Source organism: Pongo pygmaeus, chromosome 14, assembly GCF_028885625.2.
Source record: "Pongo pygmaeus isolate AG05252 chromosome 14, NHGRI_mPonPyg2-v2.0_pri, whole genome shotgun sequence".
Taxonomy (NCBI): Eukaryota; Metazoa; Chordata; class Mammalia; order Primates; family Hominidae; genus Pongo; species Pongo pygmaeus.
Genome location: NC_072387.2, coordinates 54,469,868 through 54,496,655, shown reverse-complemented (window position 1 = coordinate 54,496,655; position 26,788 = coordinate 54,469,868). Strand labels below are relative to the sequence as shown.

General features: G+C 35.3%; 1 protein-coding gene across 20 annotated transcripts in view; it reads left to right on the top strand.

Annotated features, from left to right (window-relative positions):
* Positions 1-26,552, top strand: part of ZC3H13 (zinc finger CCCH-type containing 13) — a 97,224-nt gene extending 70,672 nt beyond the window's left edge. For 7 of the 20 annotated variants that reach the window (XM_054446672.2, XM_054446670.2, XM_063650827.1 and 4 more), the window contains 10 exons: positions 1,096-1,287; positions 4,832-4,915; positions 5,260-5,815; positions 10,634-10,737; positions 11,133-12,356; positions 13,070-13,594; positions 15,673-15,825; positions 17,056-17,256; positions 21,376-21,539; positions 23,725-26,552. In XM_054446672.2, coding sequence (XP_054302647.2) covers positions 1,096-1,287; positions 4,832-4,915; positions 5,260-5,815; positions 10,634-10,737; positions 11,133-12,356; positions 13,070-13,594; positions 15,673-15,825; positions 17,056-17,256; positions 21,376-21,539; positions 23,725-23,895 — 3,374 coding nt within the window. In that variant the 3' untranslated portion in view covers positions 23,896-26,552. The remainder of the gene's footprint in view (positions 1-1,095; positions 1,288-4,831; positions 4,916-5,259; positions 5,816-10,633; positions 10,738-11,132; positions 12,357-13,069; positions 13,595-15,672; positions 15,826-17,055; positions 17,257-21,375; positions 21,540-23,724) is intronic. The other 13 variants (XM_063650832.1, XM_063650831.1, XM_054446680.2 and 10 more) reach the window with 4 other exon arrangements.
* The last annotated feature ends 236 nt before the right edge of the window (positions 26,553-26,788 follow it).

The window sequence follows — 26,788 nt, the reverse complement described above, 5'->3', positions numbered from 1 at the left end:
AAAAAAAGTTTTTTTTAATTTCATTTTGTTTTGAAGTAATTAGGAATTCACAGGAGATTGCAAATAAATGTACAGGGAAACTTTGTTTATCCTTCTCCCAACTTCTCCAGTGTTAACATCTAACATCTTACCTATAACATAGTATCAAAACCAAACAATTGACATTGGTACAATCCATAGAGTTTTTTCAGATTTCACCAGTATACATGCACTTGGGTGTGTGTCTGTATGTAGCTTCATGCAGTTTTATCATGTGTAGCCCATTTCCATAGTCAAGATACTCATCTATAACATCCTAAGATTCCTTTTTATTACCCCTTTATAGCCACAACCCTCCCCTGACCCCCGGCCCCGACCCCTGGCAACCTCTTATGTGTCCTTTATTCTGTAATTGTCTCGTAAATGGAATAATGCTATATGTATCCTGTTGAGATTGGCTTTTTCACTCAGCATAATTTTTTCTTGGGGTTCATCCAAGTCGTTGCATATATCAGTCATTTATTTTTATTGCCGAATAGTATTCCACGGCATGCATGTGCCACAGTTTGTTTAACTGTTCATCCATTGAAAGACATTAGTGTACTTTGCAGGTTTTGGCTGTTATGAACAAAGCCACTGTGAACATTTGTTTCCCACATCTGTTAATGAAAATTTTCACATACAATTTAATGTTGTCATTAACCTTGGTGTTCTATGTTGGGATGTTTTCACTGTAAACTGTATTTAAGCAATAATATGTACCCATTTTTTCTTTCATTATTTTTATATATCTGTGAATTAGATATGAAGAGATAGTTTTTATTTTTTGTTTTTTTGGGGGGACAGGTTAATTTTAATGAATCTTATTATTTTATGATTTTTATCGTATGACTTTTATATAGATAGGGAAAACTGGGACTTTGTCTACTCAGGTCAGTCATTGGACACCTTGGTTGTTCTGATTCATTGCTTGATACTCTTTTCAGGAGTGATTACCACACTTTGGAATATTAAATACATATATATTAGTGGTTTTTAGGAGGAAAGATTGTGACTGATGAAATCTGTTGAATAAAGTGTATGTGGTAAACATTTGTGTGTCTATCCTTTGTTTAGGAAGTCGAGGCTCAAGAGGTTCTCAAATTGATAGTCACAGTAGTAATAGCAACTATCATGACAGCTGGGAAACTCGAAGTAGCTATCCTGAAAGAGACAGATATCCTGAAAGAGACAACAGAGATCAAGCAAGGGATTCTTCCTTTGAGAGAAGACATGGAGAGCGAGACCGTCGTGACAACAGAGAGAGAGGTTTGTCAAACAGAATTTTATTAAATAGTGAACAATATCAATTGGGCGAATTGTTTTTTGAAACAGTTACCAATTTACTTTTTAATATAAAATATATTTTAAGGCTTGTGCTTGATGACACATTTGAAACTATTATATATACTCATATAATCTTTGCTCACATGGTTTAGGAGGGATTATGTCAATAGCTAGTGACCAGTACCTACTGGCAACAAAGTGCAAAAACTTGGGTGCCCTGCTGTGTGTCTCTCATCTTAACCAAATAGCTTACAAACCTTTAAAGAATGTAGATGGTTGGGTTCTATTCCAGGCAATTCTGATTCAAGAAATACCTAAACCTTCACATCTGAGTATCCTGGCTAGTCACTCATTCGCTATGATCGATAGAATTTTATAAGGACTTCCAGAAAGGAGCAATAAAAAAAAACGGATGATAGGGCTGGGGATTGTTTAGAGAAATATTTTATTTGTATTCTATCCTGAGAAGATACGGTATTTGCTTTAGCTAATTTTACATTCTTATATGTCTTAAGCTAAAACTTTTTCTGTTTATCTGTCAGATGATGTCTTAAATCAATTTTGAAGCAAGATTACTAGGAAGCACTTAAGAAGGGTTGTAAATACTTTCTTTGGCAAGCTTTTATTTCTGTACTTATTAGGGCCTTTAAACATTAAAAATTTTATGAAGGTCTTACTAACCTTGGCTGAAGTAAGGTTCATTATAATGCTGAGATTAATGTAGCATGAAACTTGATGGCCCAGAGAATTGAATATTGATACTTTACTATGGGCTGAATCAAAGAGGTAATATTATGTCTTGATTGGTTAGTAGTGGGAGAAGAATAAAGTTTCTAAGGCATCGTCTACTTTTGGGAGCATAGATAGGATCAGAAGTAGGAGAATTGATTGGGTGGAGTTTGTAAGGTAAGCCTAATGCATTTTGGTTAAAAGATGTGTAGAATTTCCTTAGTTACAGATAGGGCCAGAGTTTCTGTGTTCTGTGTTGATATCTGAATTTTTTTCTTCCCTGGGACTTTTAGAACTGGTGATGCTTTTTTTTAAATCTCTTTTTTCCTTTTTTTCTATTTTCATATCCTTGCTCAGATTTTTCTCATCTCATGCCTGAATTCAATAGTAACATTTGGTTTCAATCTTATGGTTAGTTCAACCAAATGTATTGATCTTCTGCTAGGTGCCAAGAACTTTGTTAGTTGCTTTACATATATTCTGACTTAGTCTTTACAATATCCTTGTAAGTGTAGTTATGATAAAATAATTCATGTTTTCACAGTTTTGGGGATTAGATCTAAGAGTAGTAAGATTACAATATTATAGAGAAGTAGATTCCAGAGCTGGAATTCAAACTCAGGTCTTCTGACCAGAAGTTCAGTTCTCTATTTTAATTTTACTGTAACTACTTCAATAATTATCAGATGTATGATTGAAATAAAGATATTTTGGAGGCTAATGAATATTTTACAAATATTTGTTGAGTACCCATGTCAGGCACTTTGCTGGGCACTTGAGGTACAGTAATTTCTTGTCCTTGTAGAATTTAATGGGGAGAGGGAAGAACTCCCCACCCAAAAAAGCAAAATGTGATAAATGCTTCTGCTGTATATAAAAGTTCTGTGAGAAGACAAAGGAGCAAACACAATTCTGAGCAATTCCAAGAAAGCTGCCTAAAGAAGTGACATCTGAATTAGGGCCTGAAGGATAAAAGGAAACTATAGAAGGAGTACTTTACAGGGAGAGGGTGCAGCATGTACAGACACCAGAACTGAAAGAAACATGTGCTTTGCAGTAGTAAGGAATTACGTTATGAGATTGGAGTCAGAGTATGCTATAATTGGCAAGGTAGAAAAGAAGCCAGGGAAAAGGACTGATGAAAGACTATAGGCCAGGTAGTAAATGACCTAAGTTTAGCCTAGTCAGGCTAAAAATTTGATTTTAATTGCCTTTCACTGCCTACAAGATAACTGCTTTTAAACAGTTGGAAGAAATAATTTTCATCAAAAACATATTAAGGGTGTTGGGAAAGATTGAAAACAAGGATACCAATTAGTTAGACTATTGATGACATAGGCATCTAAGAAGACCTGATCAAGGTCTGAGTTAATAACTATAGCTATGGGGACAGGAAAAGGAACAAAGAAGTATTTTAGAAGTGAAGTTGATGGTACTTGGATAAGAGGAGGCTTAGACAACCCAGAGATTGTCAGCTTTAATGAATTGGTATGTCATTTATTAAAATAAGGAAATATGTAAGTAGAAGCACATCTTTGAATAACACATTTTGGGGGAAAGATAGGGGAAGATAATTTAGACATATTAAAGTGATGTTCTTATATTCTTTCCATTTTCCTTTGAAGAAAGTAGCATTGATATTTTGGTTGGAAAAATATCTCTCCCATAAAAGCATGTCTGAATAGTCTATTTGCTGATATTGCTGTAATTAGAAATTTAAAGTATGATTTGCTATAAGTTAATGGTATTGAATTTGTTTCAGGTTATCTTGTGATGATTATGATGTTGATATGACTCCTCCAAACTAGGAATTCAGACAATACAAAAGATGGGTAGATAGCATTCTAGGAATCCAAAGTATGGTACAGAAGAACCACTTTAAGTTGGTTTCAGCAAAAGTGAAAGGGTTTAAGAAAACTGACTTCTAATGCATCTACCATCTCTGTGACATTGGGAAGACAACTCTGGACCATAATTTCTGTTTTTAAATAGAAAGGGGGAGAAGCGACTGTGTAGGATTTCATTTTGATTTAGCTTTAAAATGCTATGATCGTTTGTATCTGGGTCTATAACCTCTAAAATAGTAAAGATAGATAATTATTGTCTTTTTAATCAGTGATTAGGAAGGGAAATCCAAAATACTATATTGAGCCCTTCCTAGAAACATCCTAAAATTATTCTGCTTAATGAGTTGATGTTAGATGTTCCACTTAAAACCAATCTGTTGGCCTTATTATAATATGATCTTTATCAAAAACCAGTAGATATATAGTATGTAAATGGAAACATCACAATATCCTAGATCAGACCACAGTAGTTGCTTTCAAAAATGCTTTTTGAAAAAGTTCATGCCATCTTCTTAAACGATTTTTATCCCAGACTAATTTTCTGCTCAACTGGGTATTTGGGCAGCATGCATTCATTTACTCTGTGTTTATGTGATTTGTGTGTACATGGAAAAAATTTATATAAAATGTGATGAGGTTATCAGTTAACATTTTAAGAAAACAGCTCTTCATCTGAGTAATCATATATAATTAAAGCTTCTAATTTATTAGTAATTGGTTATTAATTACAAATATATATCACTAATATGAAACACTTTTTACATTTATTTCAAGATTGCTAGACATCAGTACCCTTAATATTACAGTTCATGTTATATTGCAGCAACAAATTCTGACATATGTTTTGTTCTACTATATTTTCCTCACATAATAGCTGCACTTTGATGTGTATATATTTTGGCCTGAAATTAGAGGTGTGACTTACGAGGGAAATTTTTTTTTTCCTTCAGCTCCTATGTTCTACACCTCCTGCTGCCCCTATCCTTTGCCACCAGTGTTCTCAGGTCCTGCTGGGGGGACAGAGAAGATCAGAGGTGAAGGGTAGAGATGGCAGAAAGTGGGGTTGGAGCAGTGGGCTGGAGGTAGGGTAGGGAGCATGCAGAGAAAGATCAAAGATTGATCAGTGGGAGGGGGGAAGGGGGTTGATGGGGAGCAGGAAACATGGTAGTTAGAGGGCAAATAAAAATTATCTTTAAAAAATTTAAGGTCTAGGGGTGATTGTTACTTGGATATTAAATTAAAATTAAATATGCTACTTGGTTTGTAATTTGTTGCCAGTGTGACCCTATACACAGATAAAATTTAAGATTTACCATGCTGTCTTACCAATAGGTTATCTGTCAAATTAATCACTGACAAAACTTGATTTTCATTGTAGATCAAAGACCAAGCTCACCAATTCGACATCAGGGAAGGAATGACGAGCTTGAGCGTGATGAAAGAAGAGAGGAACGAAGAGTAGACAGAGTGGATGATAGAAGAGATGAAAGGGCTAGAGAGAGAGATCGGGAACGAGAACGAGACAGGGAGCGGGAGAGAGAGAGGGAACGTGAACGGGATCGGGAAAGAGAAAAAGAGAGAGAACTAGAAAGAGAGCGTGCTAGGGAACGGGAGAGAGAAAGAGAAAAAGAGAGAGATCGTGAAAGGGATAGAGACCGAGACCACGATCGAGAGCGGGAAAGAGAGAGAGAGCGAGACAGGGAAAAAGAACGGGAACGAGAAAGAGAAGAAAGAGAGAGGGAGAGAGAGCGAGAACGGGAGAGAGAGCGAGAGCGAGAACGGGAACGAGAAAGAGCGAGAGAGAGGGATAAAGAACGAGAACGCCAAAGGGATTGGGAAGACAAAGACAAAGGACGAGATGACCGCAGAGAAAAGCGAGAAGAGATCCGAGAAGATAGGAATCCAAGAGATGGACATGATGAAAGAAAATCAAAGTAAGAATAATTATCAATCAGTTATTAATAACATTTTACATTTCAGGAAAGAATTCAAAGTTTCATTTAATGCTTTTCAATGTACTCTTAATTTCCTGTTAATTTTTTTCTCTGTGTATTTTCCTGTTTTTCAAATTTATTATATGTATCCGGTGTTTAAAGTTTTTTTACCCAGCACTTTGGGAGGCCGAGGCGGGCAGATTCCTTCAGGCCAGGAGTTTGAGACCAGCCTGGGCAACATGGCAAAACTCCATCTCTACAGAAAATATAAAAATTAGCCAGACATGGTGGCACGTGCCTGTATCCCAGCTACTTGGGAGGCTGAGATGGGAGGACTGTTTGAACCTAAGAGACAGAGGTTGCAGTGAGCCAAGGTTATGTCGTTGCACTCCAGCCTGGGTGGAGACCTTGTCTCAAAAAAAAAAAAGTTTTTTCAGTTGTCTAGAAAAAATAATTTTTAAATTAAGACAGGATTCAGTGAACTTGTATCCCATCACATCCCCTAGACTAGTCACCAAGGGATATCACCTGTGCCATTCTGATGATCCTTCATGAGTTTTATGTGCTTGTAATTATGGAGTCACTACCCCCAGGCTACAGGAAGCATTCACAATGTCTTAGAACTGAGGGAATCCTTGTAATCACTGCATGGTTCGAAGATGAGAGAAAAGGAAGTGTCTTCTCATGTGCTGTGGAGTAGTTCTTTGGGGTCAAAAGATGTGTTCTTGGCATCTCATATATCTAAGGGCATTCCCCCACCTCACCCCCTTTTAACCAAAAAAGAACTTACTTGCTCAAATATCTAGGAAGTTGGAGAATAGCTTTTGCTTGTTCTGATGTGGCTATATCCAGATTCTCAAACAAAGCATTAGCAGTTTCCATCTCTCCAGTTTCCCTCTGTATTAATTTCAGTCTCAGAAAGGTTTTCTCCATATGATGGCTAAGATGGCCCCAGAGTTGTCCCTGTCAGCTTAGCAGTCCTCTCTGAGTTGGGGCTGTCATTAGTTGGTGGGGAGACAGTAATTGACTGAGCTGATCACAGTATTCATGAGAATTCTAGACTCAGATTGGTCAGTTTTGAAGTTCTGTGGGCACAAAACCAAACTTACTAGAGTTAACTGCTTTTTTGCCTCCAACTGGGATAAACACTATGGTTTACCTTGCCAAAACATACTGAGAAAATAATTTATGTATCTTCAATTTTCTTGCTCCTACCTCCAGCTCATTTGCCACAGGGTGAATACAGGGTCCCTGCTTTAGGCTTTTTTCATCCTCACTATTGTGGATTATGGTTAGGGCCAAACAACACAGCACAGAAGTAGAGCCTTCTTCCCTTAAGTCTTGACTATTCTTTAATCTACAGCCATGGTTTTCTGTAGTACACCCCTTGGATTACTTTCCTGCTTCCCTCTCCTTACATTTTGAAAAATCTTACCTGAACATAAACTTCAGAGATACCTTTTTTAACACATGGAGGCACAGGTACATATTCCCGCCCTCCCCACCCCCCACTTTTCTGACCTCTTTATTTTCTAAGATTAAAATTCTGAAATCTTTGTTATTTATCTTTCATTCAGTCCTCTGCTTTCATTAGTACAGATTGAGCATCCCAAATCCAAAAATTCAGAATTTGAAATGCTCCAAAATCTAATGCTTTTTAAACACTGACATGACACTCAGAGGAAATGCTCATTGGAACATTTCAGATTTTCACATGAAGGATGCACAACCAGTAAGTACAATGCAAATATTCAAAACCTAAAGCATTTCATGGATAAGGGATACTCAACCTGTATTTTTTTCATGCTTTTGATACCTGCTTATAATAGCAAAAGTTTTTCTGGTTTTTCATGGTTAGACAGTCTAAGAGTTGACAATGACCCCAGAAATTTAGAAGTTGAATAACTCTATAACAGAAACTAATTACATGAGATTAATATCTTAATCTTTTATTAACTGTATTGTCATCTCAGTAGTTCAATTTATCCAGCACTTTTTTTAACTGCTCTTATGTAGAAGGTTTGCCTAATCACTGTATTTATTTTACTCTAATTGTGTTTATTTAGGTATTTCCTTGAAATAACTTTTTCTCATGTTTTAAATTTTCACTTTATTCCAGTCTGTCAGTTAACTTTTGATGTGTGACACATCACCACATAAGTTAGTAGCTTAAAACAACAACCGTTTATTTGCTCATAATTCTGTGGATTTGCAGTTTTGCCTGGGCTCAATAGAGTGGTTGTTCTGCTGGTCTCACTTGGAGTAACTCATGTATCAGCATTCCATCTGACAATGCAGCTGGGCCTGGAGGCCCAGGATTGTCTCATTCATGTGTCTGACAATTAGGGCATCTTGTTTCTCCTCCACTTGACCCCCTGGCCTTCAGTAGTCTAAACTCTACTTTGCGTGTAATGGTAGAAACAACAAGAGGGCAGAAACTGAAGCGGCAAGGCCTCCTGAATCCTCTCCACATTTGCACAGTGTCAGTTTCACCACATTACCTTGTCATAGCAAGTCATTAGATATGAAAAATGGGGAAATAGGCCAGTTATTGATGGGAGAGGAGCTTTGGATAAAGTAGTACACAAGCTTGGGCCTGTGAGTTGTCATATTACACCTGGGGCCTTCTCCACATGGTTGCTCATCTATATAAAGGAGCTGTCTAGGATATACATGTGTTGCAATATGTTTTTGTTTTATTTTTATTTCAGTAGCTTTTAGGGTACAAGAGGTTTTTGGTTACCTGGATGAATTCAGAAATTTTAGTGCACCTGTCACCTGAGTAGTGCACATTGTACCAAACACGTACGTTTTTATCCCTCACTCACCTTCCACCCTCCGCCTTCTGGGTCTCCAAAGCCCATTATATCACTCTGTATGCCTTTGCATACTCATAGCTTAGCTCTCACTTACAAGTGAGAACAAGTTGCTGCAAAAGACATTATTTTTTTCCTTTTTATGGCTGAGTAGTAGTCCATGGTTTCATGGTGTATATATACCACATTTTCTTTATCCACCCATTGGCCAATGGGCACTTAGGTTGGTTCTATATCTTTACAATTGTGAATTTTGCTGCTATAAACATATATGTGCATGTGTTTTTTTCATATAATGACTTCTTTTCTTTTGGGTAGAAACCCAGTAGTGGGATTGCTGGATCAAACATCTCCTTTTAGTTCTTTAAGGACTCTCCACACTGTTTTTCGTAGAGGTTGTACTTATTTACATTCCTACCAGCAGTGAATAAGCATTCCCTTTTCACCATGTCTATGCTAACATCTACTGTTTTTTTTTTACTTTTTAATGGCCATTTTTGTAGGAGTAAGGTGGCATCTCATTGTGGTTTTTAATTTGTATTTCCCTGATGATTAGTGATTTTGAGCATTTTTTCATACATTTGTTGGCTGTTTGTATGTCTTCTTTTGAGAAATGCCTATTCATGTCCTTTGTCCACTTTTTGATGGGATTATTTATGTTTTTCTTGCTGATTTATTTGAGTTTCTTATAAATTCTGGATACCAGTCCTTTGTTGGATACATAGTTTGCAAACACTTTCTCCCATTCTATGGGTTGTCTTTGTTATTTATTTTGCTGTGCAGAAGCTTTTTAGTTTAATTAGGTTCCATTTATTTATTTTTGGTTTCGTTGCATTTGCTTTTAGAATCTTGGTCATGAAGTCTTTGCCTAGGCCAGTGTCCAAAAGAGTTTTCCCAGTGTTAATTTCTAGAATTTTAATGGTTTCAGGTCTTAGATTTAAGTCTTTGATCCTTTTTGAGCTGATCTTTGTTTGAGTTGAGAGGGATCCAGTTTCATTCTTTCACATGTGACTTGCCAATTTTTCCACCACCATTTAGTAAATAGGGTGTTCTTTCCCCAGTTATGCTTTGTATGCTTTTGTTGAAGATCATTTGGCTTTATTTCTGCGTTTTCTATTCTGTTCCATTGGTCCATGTATACAATATGTTTCTTAACTTTTGACCATAGTATTTATAAACAAACAATGTTAGTGAAAAAACAGGTAGTCAAATTTTAATGAAAATGGGGGAAAACACTAGAATAATTTAAGTACCCAAGAGATGTAAAACGCTCCTCATTTAAAGCTCAACTAAGGAACAAAAAATATAATGAACATATGAATTATTTTATTAATTTGTCAGCAAGAAAGTGATTTCCATGAAGGGGAAAGGAACTAATTTTATGGTGTACCCACAACATATCTGGCACTGGGTTTATGACATAACTAATTTATTCCTTAGTGCAATTTTATGAAATGGACTCTCATTTCCCACCCATCCAGCCCCACCCACCATTTTCAGATGAGAAACTAAGGTTCAGTGACTTCAAGGAACTTACTTAAGGCTGCATAATAACCAATACAGTTATAAGTTGAACTCATAGCTTTTTTACTTCAAAGCCAATATTAGGTTTTCTCATTCAGCTCTGCAGCTTAAGGCATTTTTATATCATAAGAATGGAAAATTGCTAAATGTTTATATCAGAGGGTACATTAATATATTGGTTTCTGTGCTGCATGTTACCACCTTACAGTATTTAAATCTGGCAATTTGCACTTGAGTTATTCTACATGTGTAATGAAGAAGAAGAAGAAATGTGTATTTTAAGTTCACAATTCTTAGCAAATGAAGTAAATAATTTGTATTAAAGACACTGAATATCCTTTGTATGATACACCTCTGGCAATATTGCTTTTCTACAGTTATATGTTCCAGTTATAGTAAAGAGATACTAGTAAAAACAAAGAAATCTCTTTTTTTGCCCCCTAGAATTTTATAAATTGTGTTTGCTTGCCCAATTTAGGAAGCGTTATAGAAATGAAGGGAGTCCCAGCCCTAGACAGTCCCCGAAGCGCCGGCGTGAACATTCTCCGGACAGTGATGCCTACAACAGTGGAGATGATAAAAGTAAGCAGACTCTGTTTTCTGTCTCTCTATATTCATATTCATTTGTGACCATGAAACCATCCTTCCATACTAGTAGGAACTGATGAATTAAGATTTTTAAAAAGTTGTCTTGCTTTGCTGCCTCTAAATATCTCCTTTTGTGACTAAAGTATGTGTTGGAGTACTGTCATTTTCTACTATTTATAGTAAAGCCATATTTTTATTTTTACTAAAATTATTGTCATTTTAAAAGTTTTTAAATGATCTTGATCTCTTGATCTCATGATCCACCCGCCTCGGCCTCCCAAAGTCCTGGGATTACAGGTGTGAGGAGAAATTGACTTATTATAATCTATATATACCATGCAGTGGTTACTAACCTGGTGAGAGTGTGATTGCTTTTATCTTTTATATAGATGAAAAACACAGACTCTTGAGCCAAGTTGTACGACCTCAAGAATCTCGTTCTCTTAGTCCCTCGCACCTCACAGAAGACAGACAGGGTAGATGGAAAGAGGAGGATCGTAAACCAGAAAGGAAAGAGAGTTCAAGGCGCTACGAAGAACAGGAACTCAAGGAGAAAGTTTCTTCTGTAGATAAACAGAGAGAACAGACAGAAATCCTGGAAAGCTCAAGAATACGTGCACAGGACATTATAGGACACCACCAGTCCGAAGATCGAGAGACATCTGATCGAGCTCATGATGAAAACAAGAAGAAAGCAAAAATTCAAAAGAAACCAATTAAGAAAAAGAAAGAGGATGATGTTGGAATAGAAAGGGGTAACATAGAGACAACATCTGAAGATGGTCAAGTATTTTCACCAAAAAAAGGACAGAAAAAGAAAAGCATTGAAAAAAAACGTAAAAAATCCAAAGGTGATTCTGATATTTCTGATGAAGAAGCAGCCCAGCAAAGTAAGAAGAAAAGAGGCCCACGGACTCCCCCTATAACAACTAAAGAGGAATTGGTTGAAATGTGCAATGGTAAGAATGGTATTCTAGAGGACTCCCAGAAAAAGGAAGATACAGCATTCAGTGACTGGTCTGATGAGGATGTCCCTGACCGTACAGAGGTGACAGAAGCAGAGCATACTGCCACTGCCACGACTCCTGGTAGTACCCTTTCTCCTCTATCTTCTCTTCTTCCTCCTCCACCGCCTGTGGCTACTGCCACTGCTACAACTGTGCCTGCAACTCTTGCTGCCACTACTGCTGCTGCCACCACCTCTTTCAGCACATCTGCCATCACCATTTCCACCTCTGCCACCCCCACCAATACCACCAATAATACTTTTGCCAATGAAGACTCACACAGAAAATGCCACAGAACACGAGTAGAAAAAGTAGAAATGCCTCACATGACTATAGAAGATGCGCCGCATCGCAAGCCTATGGATCAAAAGAGGAGCAGCAGCCTCGGGAGCAATCGGAGTAACCGTAGTCATACGTCTGGTCGTCTTCGCTCCCCATCCAATGATTCAGCCCATCGAAGTGGAGATGACCAAAGTGGTCGAAAGAGAGTACTGCACAGTGGCTCAAGAGATAGAGAAAAAACAAAAAGCCTGGAAATCACAGGAGAGAGAAAATCTAGGATTGATCAGTTAAAGCGTGGAGAACCCAGTCGAAGTACTTCTTCAGGTAATAAAATTGAATTGTGATCTAGTCACTGTTTCCTAGGTTAGTATATTTTATACACATTTTAATTCTAAAGTAATGCTAAATTGGTTACTTTACATGCTGCCTTAAATTTTATGCAACTTTTTAAAGAAAAGCTTAGCTGCCCTATCAAAATGTTACCTGTTATCACATTAATACCAACATTATAATAGAAATACATACAGTAGTGTTAATCAGTTTAATATCAGGATTTTAGTAGTATGTCTTGGTGGAAGGGTTTATGTGTTCAAGTCCTTTATTGATGCCTATGATTTTAACCTTCCTGCTATTCTTCATGCAGTCAAGGCTGCCTCTTTTGACCACAGAAAATAAGATAGGGGAGTAGGAAGAGATCAAATAACAGAATGATTAGTTCTATTAATGCCTAATCATTTTATGTACTTCTTGGAAGATATTTTATGGTTGTAGTGGAAATAGACAAGGAAACTTTTATTTATTAGAACTTTGAGAGAGGAATTTTTCTTAAAATTATTTATATATTTGGATATTTATAGAGAGAAATGTATGTGTAGAATATAGAAATATATAGAACATATAGAGACAATATGGAATATAGAAAATTACATAGAATATGGAAAAAGGTAAATTATGTTTTAAAGGACCCTGAAATGAAGCATTTTGTTTCTATTTTATCGTGTGCTAATAACTCTTTGTATATGGTATATTTATTTTAGATCGCCAGGATTCAAGAAGCCATAGTTCAAGAAGAAGTTCTCCAGAGTCAGATCGACAGGTCCATTCAAGATCTGGGTCATTTGATAGCAGAGACAGGCTTCAAGAACGAGATCGATATGAACACGACAGAGAGCGTGAGAGAGAGAGGAGAGATACGAGGCAGAGAGAATGGGACCGAGATGGTGATAAAGATTGGCCACGCAACAGGGATCGAGATAGATTACGAGAACGAGAACGAGAGAGAGAACGAGACAAAAGGAGAGACTTGGATAGGGAAAGAGAGAGACCAATTTCTGATTCTGTTGAAAGGGACAGGGACAGAGACAGAGACAGAACTTTTGAGAGTTCTCAAATAGAGTCTGTGAAACGCTGTGAAGCAAAACTGGAAGGTGAACATGAAAGGGATCTAGAAAGCACTTCCCGAGACTCTGTAGCCTTGGATAAAGAGAGAATGGATAAAGATCTGGGATCTGTGCAGGGATTTGAAGATACAAATAAATCCGAGAGAACTGAGAGTCTGGAAGGTGAGTGCTACCTCTTTTGTCTGTGATACTGCTTTATTTCTTTTCAGATTTCGTGGGAAACAACTATTTTCTTTTGAAAGGGCACCCACTAATGGGCAAATTGACTCCATTCTCCATTCTTTTATAGAGGAAGTAGATTTGAGAAGGAAAAGGCCTGTAAGATAGAGAGAGACATATATATATTTTTTTAATGTGGTCCCCTTAGCAGTACCATTAAGGCAGATTTGGTTCATATAAACCTAAATGAAATAAAAGATTGTTTAGATGCAGTGTGTATAGATGTTGAAGAATAAGCATCACATCCTTTTCTTAGATGTTAAAAAAATAAGATTACAAAAATTGAAATGACTTCTTAGTTCAGAGAGGGAGTCAAATAATTATTAGTGAATCCCTATTTTCTAGGGCAGTTGAGAACAAATACATGAAACAATAACACTACCTGAAACTGTATTTAATGTAGGATTGACTAGAATCCCACTGGTACTCCCTAGTCCTAGAATAGGAACGCTAAGTCCACATCAACTCAGAGCCAGCCTCAACTATGTGAAACCTCACTCTCCATGCTTCTATTCTTTACCCTTCAGCCCCCATTTACTAGACAAGCTGACTCATGCCTTTCCATTCTCTGCCCTTCTTTGTACCCACTCGTACCGTTTCCTGATAGACCTTTTTCTTTTATCTCATCTTTCTTACTCAAATTTCAAGTCCCAATTTATACATTATTTTCTCGATGAAGCCTTCTCTGCTCGAGGTATTTACTGTTTCAAATTCATCTCTTCACATTACATTTTCATCTCAATTTTGAGTATAAATAGCATCAAATCATAAAGCATGGTTCTGATGGAGGTACAACCCTGGGGTATAATTGAATATAATCGAATTAATCATTATAATAGCTCCCTTGTGATTGGAGTCAGTATCCCTAATCTCTAAAATATAATTTGCTAGTTATGATCACAGATAATATAGAATAGAAATATGTAGGTGAATCACTTGCTATGTGATGTAAAGTTTTTACTCAAAGTAGGAAAATGAGTTGGATCAACTTGAAAAATCAAAAATCCTATTATGTGCATTTATGTTTAGATGTATGTTTATATGACAAAGTTACTAAAATTGGTTACGTTAGAAGTGACTTAGTGAGGATATGGGGAGATTATTATAGAATTTAATAACATGGAAAATCACTAGAATGACTAGAAACATCTCATAACTTCTTATATTTTATTTGCTGCAAATTCATACCCATAAAGCATATGGTTACATTTTGGAACTTAGTATTGTAGATTCAGTGAAATGTTAGCTAGTGATTGTAAATGTTAAGTGTATTCTGTAATTTTAGGATTAAGTTCACAACTAACTCACCAAGAGACAAAGTTTAGCATAGGTGGTTGAAAAAAAGTTGATAAAATAAAAAAATAGAACATACACTAGTGGAACTAACAAAGTTATTTTTAATTGTATTAAAGCATTTTTCTAAAAATTGTGTTCATCAATGAAAGAAGATCATTGAGATAGGGAGGAGGAATTGAGATGTTGAGAGAGAATTAATGGCACTTCTTGTATTTTTACCTCACTGCTGTGAAGTTTATATAATGAGCTAAATAATATGAACTAAGCTTTAAGCTTCAAGTAAATTTTTTAAATAAGTTTGCAAGTTTTTAAATTACTTTATTTAGATAAATTGTGAAAATTTGAAAAATAACTTCAAAATCTTTTGAAGTTAGTAGATTTGTCTGAGTTTTAAAGCTTTAAATTATCAAAAATTAACACACAATCAACATTAGTATGTTAGTAGTAGCTTTTATTTGTCATATTTTAATTGTGATCTTATAAGCTGTTCTGATAATTGCTGTCCAGATTGTATTCTTGCTGTTAAAGTTTAATTTAACTAATTAAATTTTATTTTTGTTTTCTTTTGATATTATCAAGTATTTGAATAATTAAGAGATGTAGTTTTCTGATGAAAAAGATGTTTTTCACATGTTATAATGTGTGTACCCTCTACCTTTTGGTTTGACTTAGTCACCCTCTCCCTTTAATGTTGTCTTTGATCTGAAATTAATTTGTCTGTTTAGCAGGAGATGACGAGTCCAAGTTAGATGATGCACATTCATTAGGCTCTGGTGCTGGAGAAGGATACGAGCCAATCAGTGATGATGAACTAGATGAAATTCTGGCAGGTGATGCAGAAAAGAGGGAAGACCAACAGGATGAGGAAAAGATGCCAGGTAACTATCTGCAGAGGTAGTTAAACATGAAAATTATCTGTTATATGATATTAAAGTATTGTTACCTTCTACTCTGTAAAAATTGACCTAAGACACTTAGAATTTTTCCTTTTACATTTTACTTAAGGTTGAAAGGCCAATAAAATGAAAATTATAGCCTATATGCCTACTCCTTTTTAAGTAGGCATTGTCTATGAATTAGAAAGGGCCTCATTTAAAATAGCAAAATTCTAAAGTTTATTTTCCAGAATTTAAGAATCATATTATATGACTTGGAATCTAAGCAAATACTGATTGTCTAGCAGTGTTCTTTCTACGTGGTAGTTATATGGTACAAAGCTTCACAACTGTGGTGACACAAGCCAACTTTTTAAACAACCTGTCAAAAATTTACAGTAGTTGAAATTATATTTGAACACTATATACCTCCATCAATTTTCTAAATTTGGTAATTATTTTGACTTACAGTACTTTGCGTGTTGCCGGAACTTACTCTAGTGATTATACCATGAAGCAACACCCCTTAACATTCCTCTTGAATCATTCCAATTAGTGTCTGATTGTTACTAACAACTTTTTAAAATCACAGTGAGGATCTTTTCTTTGATTATATAAAATATGAAATTTTTATTTTAATTTGCTCTTATATTTTGCAATTTTTTCTACTGATGTAGAAGGTATATGTGATTGTTATCTTTGTTATTTTCTGGTATTAGGTGTTTCTAAGTAAAACATTATTTCTTCAACTGTTCCTTCTCAGTGGATGGATTATTTGCTCTCAATGTTAATAATTGTCACTCTCTGACTCTTAAAGGGATTTCATAATGAAATAGTTGTTTTTAAAAATTAAAATGTATGTGTGCACACACTGCAAACACATGTACTCCTAGATTTAACCCTTAAAAGGATTCTGGTACCAAGTTTCAAAAGATTAGACCCAATCTGAGTGAAATCAATAGAGTTCTTTCATTGGGGATCTTCCATTGAGTTAAAATGAGTTATTTGTATGGGTGGGTTGGGTTACCTGTTTTCTTTTGGTCAGAAGGTTTTTTTATTTGTCAGAGTCCTTAGATTCTGAATATTATATGGGAAGGCTTTTATTTTAATAGGACATTTTTGGTTTAAAGTACTTTTCATTTTTTTGTGTTTTCCTTGATTTATATAAATTTCTATGTAGGTAACAAGACTGCTATTTCTTGGTGTAAAACAAATCTTTTTAACTTTTTACAGATCCCTTAGATGTGATAGATGTGGATTGGTCTGGTCTTATGCCAAAGCATCCAAAAGAACCACGAGAGCCTGGGGCTGCACTCTTAAAATTCACACCTGGAGCTGTTATGCTAAGAGTTGGGATTTCTAAAAAGTTGGCAGGTTCTGAACTCTTTGCCAAAGTCAAAGAAACATGTCAGAGACTTTTAGAAAAACCCAAAGGTAGTTACATTTTACTTTAACTATATAATGTCTGTTAACCATTTAAGATGACATCTGAAGAGGATTCTGATCTGTTCTTATGTAGCACTTAACACTGTATAGAAACTATTTTTTGAGAAATCATTTATAGTCATTATTTAACTCTCATGGTCAAAGTTTCTCTTTAAAATTTATTTTGAGAAGAAGAGTTATCCCACAGAAAAGTTGGAAAAAGAGTACAATGACCTTTTTGTATTAAAATTACTTATTAACAGGCCAGGCGTGGTGTTGCATGTCTGTAGTCACAGCTACTCAGGGAGGTTGAGGCAGCAGGATTGCTGGAGCCCAGGAAATTGAGGCTGCAGTGAGCCGTGATTGAGCCACCACACTCCAACCTAGGTGACAGAGCAAGACCCTGTCTCAAAAAAAGAAATGAACCAATAAGTTCTAATATCAAAGTGCTCAGTGGTTTGCCCTTGGCTAAATGAAGCAGAGCCAGGAAAAACAGACTACTATTTTTCATGTCTAAAGAAATTGGGTATTTTGGCAGCCCTTTCCCGTAGACACCTACCCAAATGCAGGTGAGTAGGTTGAGTCTTTAACAAAGTGATTAAGAGCTTGGTCTGTAAGGCCGGATGATCTGGATTTCAGCAGGCACACCACTTACTGGCTATTACTTAATCTGTGTGTTAGTGTCATCATCTGTAAGTCAGGAATAATCATACCACCAACTTCCTATGGTAATTAGGGGCAAATGAGTTATTACAGGCAAAACACTTAGAACAGTTCCTGGCATATAGTAATACCCAATAAATATTAACTGCTACTTTGAAAATAGCCTATCACGCTGATTTTTGACCTTACTGCAACAATTTGCAGTTATTCCAGATTGTCTAGCTTATGGATTCTGGTGGTAGGGGTTGTTTGGTTTTGGTTTTTGCTGTCTCTGTCTCATCTAGTACCTCCCTTAGTTTATTTTGCAACTAACTAATACTTTATTAATGGGGAGGGACGAGCAGATGGTAAAAAGAAGGAAAAGGAGGTAAAAGGTGAAAGGAACAACATTAATTAACAATTTTATGTCATGTCCCTGGATGTAAAAGTTTAGTTAATATTAAATTTTTTACTAATACAAAATCAAAAAATAGTTTTATGAGTTTTATGAATTCATGCCCTTCCTTTAATCTATTAGCATAAGTGGTAAATTTTTTTATTTTAATATAGCCCAATAAACCTAGAGTATACATGTACAAAATACATGTAATTGTGAACGTGTATTAACTGAAAAATGATCCAAGACTTAGTTCTTACCCTACTCTATCTGCTTTGTTTGGTTGGTTCTGTGACCTTAAGCAAATAACTCCTGTGAGCCTCAATTTTATTTGTAAAGTGATGGAATAAAACCCCTAAAATCTTACCCACCTCTAAAGATATTTGTTTCTGTGACCTTTTGCTAGTAGCATTTCAAGTTAAAATCTGGTTTGATTTTGCTACCCATGAAATACGGTTCGGCCCTTACTTAACCTAAACAATGAAAATATACACTGTAAAGGGTGGGGTGATGTGGCTTAACAATCAGACCTTTTCTATTTTTTGCTGCTGTGGTGGTTGTATTAGAGAACTGATGTATTATCTTGAATAAAGACTTTGTCTTGTTTACTGCCATATCCAAGGTCTAATTATCTGTCTGTATTTTCTGCTATTGCCCAGAAAAGTACCTGACATACATAGTAGGTATTCAGTAAATATTTATGAAATAATTGATACTGATTTTTCTATTCCATTTGGTCTATTCAAGTGTACCAACATGAAAGAAAACATAATCGTACTTCATATATAATTTTTAAAAGAAACAACTAAAGCTTAAAACAGAAAATTTATAAGTGTACCGAAATTGAAATTGCTTTTGTCTGTTTTCTAATTGCACTAAGGTTAAGTTCATTTTTTTAATTTTTAATTTTTATGGGTACATAGTAGGTATATATATTTGTGGGGTACATGAGATACTTTGATACAGGCATGCAATGTGTTAATAATCATGTATGGAAAATAGAGTATTCATCCCCTCAAGCATTTATCCTTTGTGTTACCATCCAATTACTCTTTTAGTTATTTTTAAATGTATAATTAAATTGTTATTGACAATAACAGTTTTTACAACAGGGTGTTATAATCACCCTGTTGTATTATCAAATACTAAGTCTTACTCATTCTTTTTTTTTGTACCCATTAACCATCCCCCCCAACTCCCCACCCCCACTACCCTTCCCAGCCTCTACTCTCTGTCGGTTAAGTTCTTTTGAGCTAAACTTTTAAGAATGCATTTAGTCTGTTTCTTGAGTAATTTGGTGCTGCTCAGTTCAAAACTATAAAGAGACTAGAAATTTAGCCATGTTACATACTCCCTGAGGAGGTTTGCAGGTGTGTGTTTTGTAATCTACTATTTCGAAAGCCAAAAATAAGGATCCCAATAAACGGAAATGTGTGCTGATGAACAATTTTCAAGGAAGGATGTAGGCTCAGTGCATTTCTTTTACATTATGTCTGTAGTGGAATGGTAGTTAATTTTTTTGTTTTTGTTTTTAATAAATGTGCATATATGACTATATCATTGGTTGGTACAAACATTGGTATATCTGAATCATCTGAAAAAACTGCCCCTTTTTTCCCTTAAGGTATTCTAGTCCAACTATGGTGATTCTCATTCTGCAAATCTGGTGGTAGAGCCCAGGGAATGTTTTTTAAAAAGCTCCTCAGCTGATCCTGCTAGATTCCAGTGTTTGAGAACTAGTTTTGGGCTTTTCTATATATTTACACCTTTCTTGTGTTACATATCTATTGACTAGGTGTGTTATATAGGACTGGTTTCTTGTTAATTATCTAATCTCAATACTTACACTTTGCAGCCCAGAAAATTGAAATCAGCTATGTAATGCAGCTCCATTTTGTTCTCAGTAAAATGTGTATTTTATTTTTACCCAGGCATTTACTGCTTTTCTTTGTGGGTTGTAAAAGTAACCTGCTTGATCGTGTTGTATGAATAGAGGCAGTACTTGCTGTCTTTCGTACTCTTGACCGACTCTTATTTATTTGGATTACTGACTGGTCCTGTTCTGTTATTTTGACTTCCTTTGTGTCTATTTTTAACCCAACCTCTTTATATTTTATTATGTCTTTCCTTAATTCTTCTAGGGTTTTTTTGTATGTTCAGTGTTTTCTCCTCTACCTTGCATGTTGTGACTTAAAACTAAGTGATTTTAATTTAATACATTGTCCCAGGTTTTATGGTGACCAAATCTAGGACAAAGTTTGCAGGTTATCTAACACTTAATCACTTTCTTAACTAATTTTTTTAGAGGTCACAGACTTGAATGTTGTTATAACATTTGAATCTTGCTATAATAAAGTCTTGAAATCTAGAACTCTAAATAGTAGTTGATTGTAAGCAGTATACTGAATTAGAGTTCAATGATTGTTAACTTGAACGTTTCTTTAAAACATCCTTTAAAAACATTCTTCAGATAAATTCCCTGGGACTGGAGGCAGTGACTCATGCCTGTAATCCCAGCACTTTGGGAGGCCGAGGCAGGCAGATCACTTGAGGTCAGGAGTTCAAGACTATCCTGGCCAACGTGGTGAAACCCCATCTCTACTACAAATACAAAAAAAAAATTAGCCAGGTGTGGTGGTGTACACCTGTAATCCCAGCTACTCGGGAAGCTGAGGCAGGAGAATTGCTTGAATCCAGGAGGCAGAGGTTTCAGTGAGCCGAGATCGTGCCATTGCACTCCAGCCTGGGCAACAGAGAGATACTTTGTCTCAAAAAATAAATAAATAAATTTTTTAAAATTAAAAAAAAAATTCCCTGGGCTCTACCTTGAGATCTACATACAGTCTGCTTTTCTTATATTTTAAGTAAATTTAAAGTGGCTATCAGAATATTTATTCTTGTTTGAGACTACCAACATAACTACGTGTTGAAGGTGCTTCACAGAGAATATACTGCCTTTAATATGAAATAATTTTCACCAATGTTGCTAACTTTAATAAAGTATAGAATTTGTAGAATATTCAGTTAAGTAGTTGGTAACCTTTTTCTATTTTAGTAAAACTTAATGCATGTTTACTTTTTTTTGAAAGATGCAGACAATCTCTTTGAACATGAATTGGGGGCCCTCAATATGGCTGCATTACTACGAAAAGAAGAAAGAGCGAGTCTTCTTAGTAATCTTGGGCCGTGTTGTAAGGCGTTGTGCTTCAGACGGGATTCTGCAATTCGAAAGCAGCTTGTTAAAAATGAGAAGGTACTGTTATTTCCTTGGAAAAAATACAAAGTGAATAGTGTAAATGGCCTGTTTTCCATTTGGTTGTTTTAAATTGAGATTGCAATCTTATGTTTTTATGAGTTTGGTTTCCTAATCTTTTATACATGTAGAAAGAAGAATGCCATTAAAATGCATAATACGCTTTATTTTACTTCAATAGTATTAATGAATATTTGTTTTAATAAAGTTAAAAATATTCCATTTCTGTTAAACGTTTTGTGAAAAGCTTTCAACAAGCAAACATATTAGAAAAATTTATTTAAATTGAAACTCAAGGAAAAAAATTTCTTAGAGTGGTGAGGATATTTATGAGAGTAGTATTTATGAGAATATACAAAGTTGGAAGAAAGGGAAATAAAGCGACTCTGTATAAGCATTTAAGAGGAATAAAGAGATTGAGAAGTAAGAGGAATAGAAATTAGATTTGGAAGAGATCTGTTAATAAAATCTGGTAAACCCAAGATGAAAACATTTTAAACTCTTTAAAGTTAAGAAACTGGGATTTTTGGCCGGGCGCAGTGGCTCATGCCTGTAATCCCAGCACTTTGGGAGGCCAAGGCAGGCAAATCACGAGGTCAGGAGATCGAGACCATCCTGGCTAATACGATGAAATCCCATCTCTACTAAAAATACAAAAAATTAGCTGGGCGTGGTGGCAGGCATCTGTAGTCCCAGCTACTTGGAAGGCTGAGGCAGGAGAATGGCGTGAACCCAGGAGGTGGAGCTTGCAGTGAGCGGAGATCGTGCCACTGCACTCCAGCCTGGGCAACAGAGCGAGACTCCATCTCAAAAAAAAAAAAAGAAATTGGGATTTTTATTTGGGGTGGTGAGTGGGTGGGTATAGGTAGTACAGACTGAGTATTCCTAATCTGAAGCTTTTGAGCATCGACATGACCCTCAAAGGAAATGCTCTTTGGAGAATTTCAGATTTTGGATTCTTAGATAGGGATGCTCAACTGGGTAAGTAAATGTAATGCAAATATTCCAGAATCCAAAAAAATTTCCAAATCTGAAACATTTCTGGTCCAAAGCATTTCAGTTGAGGACTACTCAACCTGGATGACAAAAGAGAGTTGGTGTGATTCTTTGCTTAGAAAGTTTAGAGTAATGATAAAATGGTTAACTTCACTAGCTTTTTACTTGGGGGCAGTTAGGAAAAACAGAATTATCTTTTGACTATATAACATTGCTAAAGAAAAGATTACTTCATTAAAGAAAAATAGTCAGATTTAGGGTAGTGGGTAGTGGGAAATTCAATTTTTAAAAAACAGAAGAATGAGTTTATCTCCAAAGATTAAAATGGAAACAAATACAAGGAATAGGAGATTTTTAAAACACGTCTTGACTGTATAATCAAGTTTTCCTCACTTAAAGGTCTGGTTCAAGATTACTTTTGACAGAATCACTACAGTCATTCTCCTTCGCCCCCTGATTTCAGTATGCACTTTTCTTTGTTTTGTATTTTGTAACATTCCCTGGTCCCTTCTCTATGACAGTAACTTCCAAAAAATGCTAATGTAACTTTAAGTCACAATAATATAGATACATATTTTAATATAAGGGAGGTAGTAGTTCTTCAGCATACTGCATGATTAGCTATCTTCTAAAGGATTTATTGAGTTTTCGAGCTCACTTTTTATGGGACATTGAAAGATTGGTAAGGAGTATAGAATAGAATGTTTGGCTTACAGAAGGAAAAACTATGTGAGGAAGGAACTCATGGCACTTATCTTCGTAGAACTGAAGGATTGTCCAGTAAAGGTAAGATTGAATTACAGTGTAGCACCATAGAAGAGCTTTTATTTCATCACATGGAAGAAACAGTGCCATTCAGCAACAGAATGTGCAGTGTGTTTTTTGTTTTGTCATTGGAAATGCTGAAGTAAAAACTGGTTGATTACCTGTCAGAAATTGTTGAGAGGATTCCTACTTTAAGCAAGAGGTTAAACTAGGTGCCCTCTAAGAGTTTCTTTTCAAAGATTCATTGAGCCCAAACACATTTTCTAATTTTGCTTTGAAATCCAATAAAGCTAATTTAATATCCAAAATGAAATACTCTTATAACTTTTGATATTTTGGTTAGAGGTTAACCTGCTCATCTTTCCTACTGTCAACTAATAATGTACATCTTTTTTAAAGTTTGTTTTTGTTTTCTTCAAATTAGGGCACCATAAAACAAGCTTACACGAGTGCGCCAATGGTAGACAATGAATTGCTTCGACTGAGTCTTCGGTTATTTAAGCGGAAGACTACTTGCCATGCTCCAGGACATGAAAAGACTGAAGATAATAAACTTTCACAGTCCAATATCCAACAGGAATTGTGTGTGTCTTAAGACCGAAGTTCAATATGGTATTTTTGGTACTGTCTTCCTTCAGCAGTGCATATTCTTTTGCAGAGTTCTTTGGTTTGACAAGCATTAGTGACAAAGGCAGAAAAGATTTATCAGCCGTGCTAAAAGAGTGAAGAATTTTGATCTTTAGAGACACTAGTTTTGGGTAACTTAAGATTTTACGTTAATTTTTACATAGTATTTGACACTCATGCAAAATAATGTGAAAACATCTAGATTTAGTAGTTTATTCTGCACCTTTTGTTAAAACTGAAGATTTTGGAAAATGGTTGTCACTGCTCTTCCAGCCTATGAATATTTTTGTGAAATGGAACCATGGATTTATGTCTGGATCATCCATACAGAACCAACAATTTTATTCAAAAACAATGTGTTCATCAAAGTAATTGCTCACTTTGTGCAGTACTATGTTGTACAGACCATGTGAAAAGGAATGCTGGTCTAGCTGGCATGGTATGTTTATAGGTGAATCTCAGCAGAAGGAAGCCAAAATAGTTTTTTCCTTTTGAAAGTTTTTTAAAAATTATTTCATGGGTCTTTTTTTTAATTAATATGTGTGCATTGTTACAATGTATGTTGGATGTCTTTTGACTCTAAATGCTTTTTTTGTTATCAGAGATTGTGTACTATTTTTATTTTTAATAAATGTAACTTCCCTTTCCTTGTTTTAGATTTACTTTGCTCTTCATTAATCTTATTCCTGATGTTCTAAAACATTAGTCATCAACATTACCTGTTTCATGCTTCAGATATTTTACTGTTTGTGTCCTTGTTGTTGGGCAGCTTTAAACAGAGTTGATGTACTTCAAATATAGCTCGTTGATACTTAAGGCATCTTCTTGGAATGTGGCTTTTGTAGAAAAAAATTACTCAAAGCAAATCAAGAGTTAACAAACCTAACGTAACCTGAGGTTTAATATTCTACTATCATATTTTTTAGAGCTATAACCTTTGATTATATTAAACTGCCTCCAGCTGTACTATGTAAAACAGATTTACTTTTAAAAATTACAGTATACCTGCTTTGTTCTATATGTATATGTTTAACTCATGAAGTGGACTCTTAGAAGGATTTGAAATGGACTCTGGCCACAGAATTTGTGAGCAGACAGTAGTGATAATAATAAAAGAAGGCAATCAAAATTTCATTTTATCATGCCCTCTCACAGGTTTTTGTTATAATTGTAAGCCCATATCACTTGTGTTAGTAGTTTTGTCTCTATAGGTAACATAATGACAGTGGTGTAAAATTTCTGTTCAAGAAACATATGTTGTAAAGTTAATTTATACAAGACACCTGCCAAAGGAAATGGTCTTAATTTCAAATGATTTTGAAAGCATGTATAATTGCAAACAGAGCAGGAGAAAACTTTAATCAGAATTTCCTTGTGTCCTTTTCCTTTACTAAGTGTTTTGAATAAAGAAAAAAAAATGTATGACCTCAGAGAATGAATTCCCTTCAGGAAGCCACTTCCTGATTTTAGTGGATAATATTGTTCTCTGTAGCACAAAGATTTAAAGTCCTAGAATTTCTAATCCTAGTTCTCAGAATTGTAGAATATGACAAAAATAATGGTTTCTCGATTTGTCCACTGACTTCAGGGATATTTCACAAGTTATTTATTTATAGAAAGAAAACTATGTAGTTAAATCTGTCATTCAGTTAAACCTGTTGTCTTTCAGTTTGAAATCTTTGTGTTATGTATGTTGCAAAAGAAAATTTAGAACCATTCCTTTGTTCACTCAGTCACAGCATTCAGAGCTTTATGTTTCCAGTGGAAATGTACTGTTCAGTCTCAATTTCTTTTAATTCAACCATTCTCAGTATTAGTAACATATACCTATAAAATTTTTCTAAAGCAAATTTTTAATTGAATTTCTCATAAAAGCTCTTGGACCATAATTAAAGTCTCAGTTAAACTGGTATTCCCGAAAAACAATCTTCCAGTCTATAAATTGTTTGCTAGTACAGTTAAAAGGTCATCTATCGCATAACTGATGGCTCAGGTCTGTCCAGTTGCCATAATTGCACAACTGGATTCCAGCTGCTGGTAATAAGGAATTGTGTAGATAGATAAAGGGCAAGAGTATGTCTGCAATCCAAAATAAATGAGAGTTAACACATAATTAGCCGTTTGATTATTTTGGCAGCTGTCCTCACCATTTAGTAAAGGGTATACTAACAATACCCAACTTTACTTAACAAAGTTTTGTAAGCCTACCTAAGTAGTAACTTGATATGCTGAAAAATCTGACCTGTCACTTTGCTTCACTCTGACCAGTAAATGCAGATTGTCTTCACCATCCTAGCCCATGACTACATTAGGATTTTATGACTTATTAACTTGAAAATCTGTTCTGTAAGTGGCATTGGTAGACTATCCCACTTTGCTCCTCACTGTCCAATTGTGTAAAGATTAAGGTACATACTATTGTTGGTGATGCTTTTACACCTCAACTTGCTATTTTAAAAGGTTATATGAACTCCTCCCACTTTTAAGGATATTCCCTTTTACTGATTTTCCTAGCTAAAATTATATAGCCATCTTTCTAAATATTGTATTTAAATCTGATCTAGGACTTGCCTTATTTTATCATTTTTCTTTAATAATCTCCAATAAAATTTCTTTATTCATTAATTTTGTTGATCTTTCCATTTGAGTATTTTGAATGACACTCTGGGGAATCCAAGTTTAAATGGTGAAATATTTTTATTAAATAACTTTCTACATGCATCTGTAAACATAATTTCTCAACTTTATTGAGCTGTTTCTTTCATTTTTTTTTTTTCTTTTTTAAATTATTTTTATAGAGATGGGGTCTCGCCTGGGCTGGTCTCAAACTCCTGGCCTCAAAGCCATCCTCCTGCCTTGGC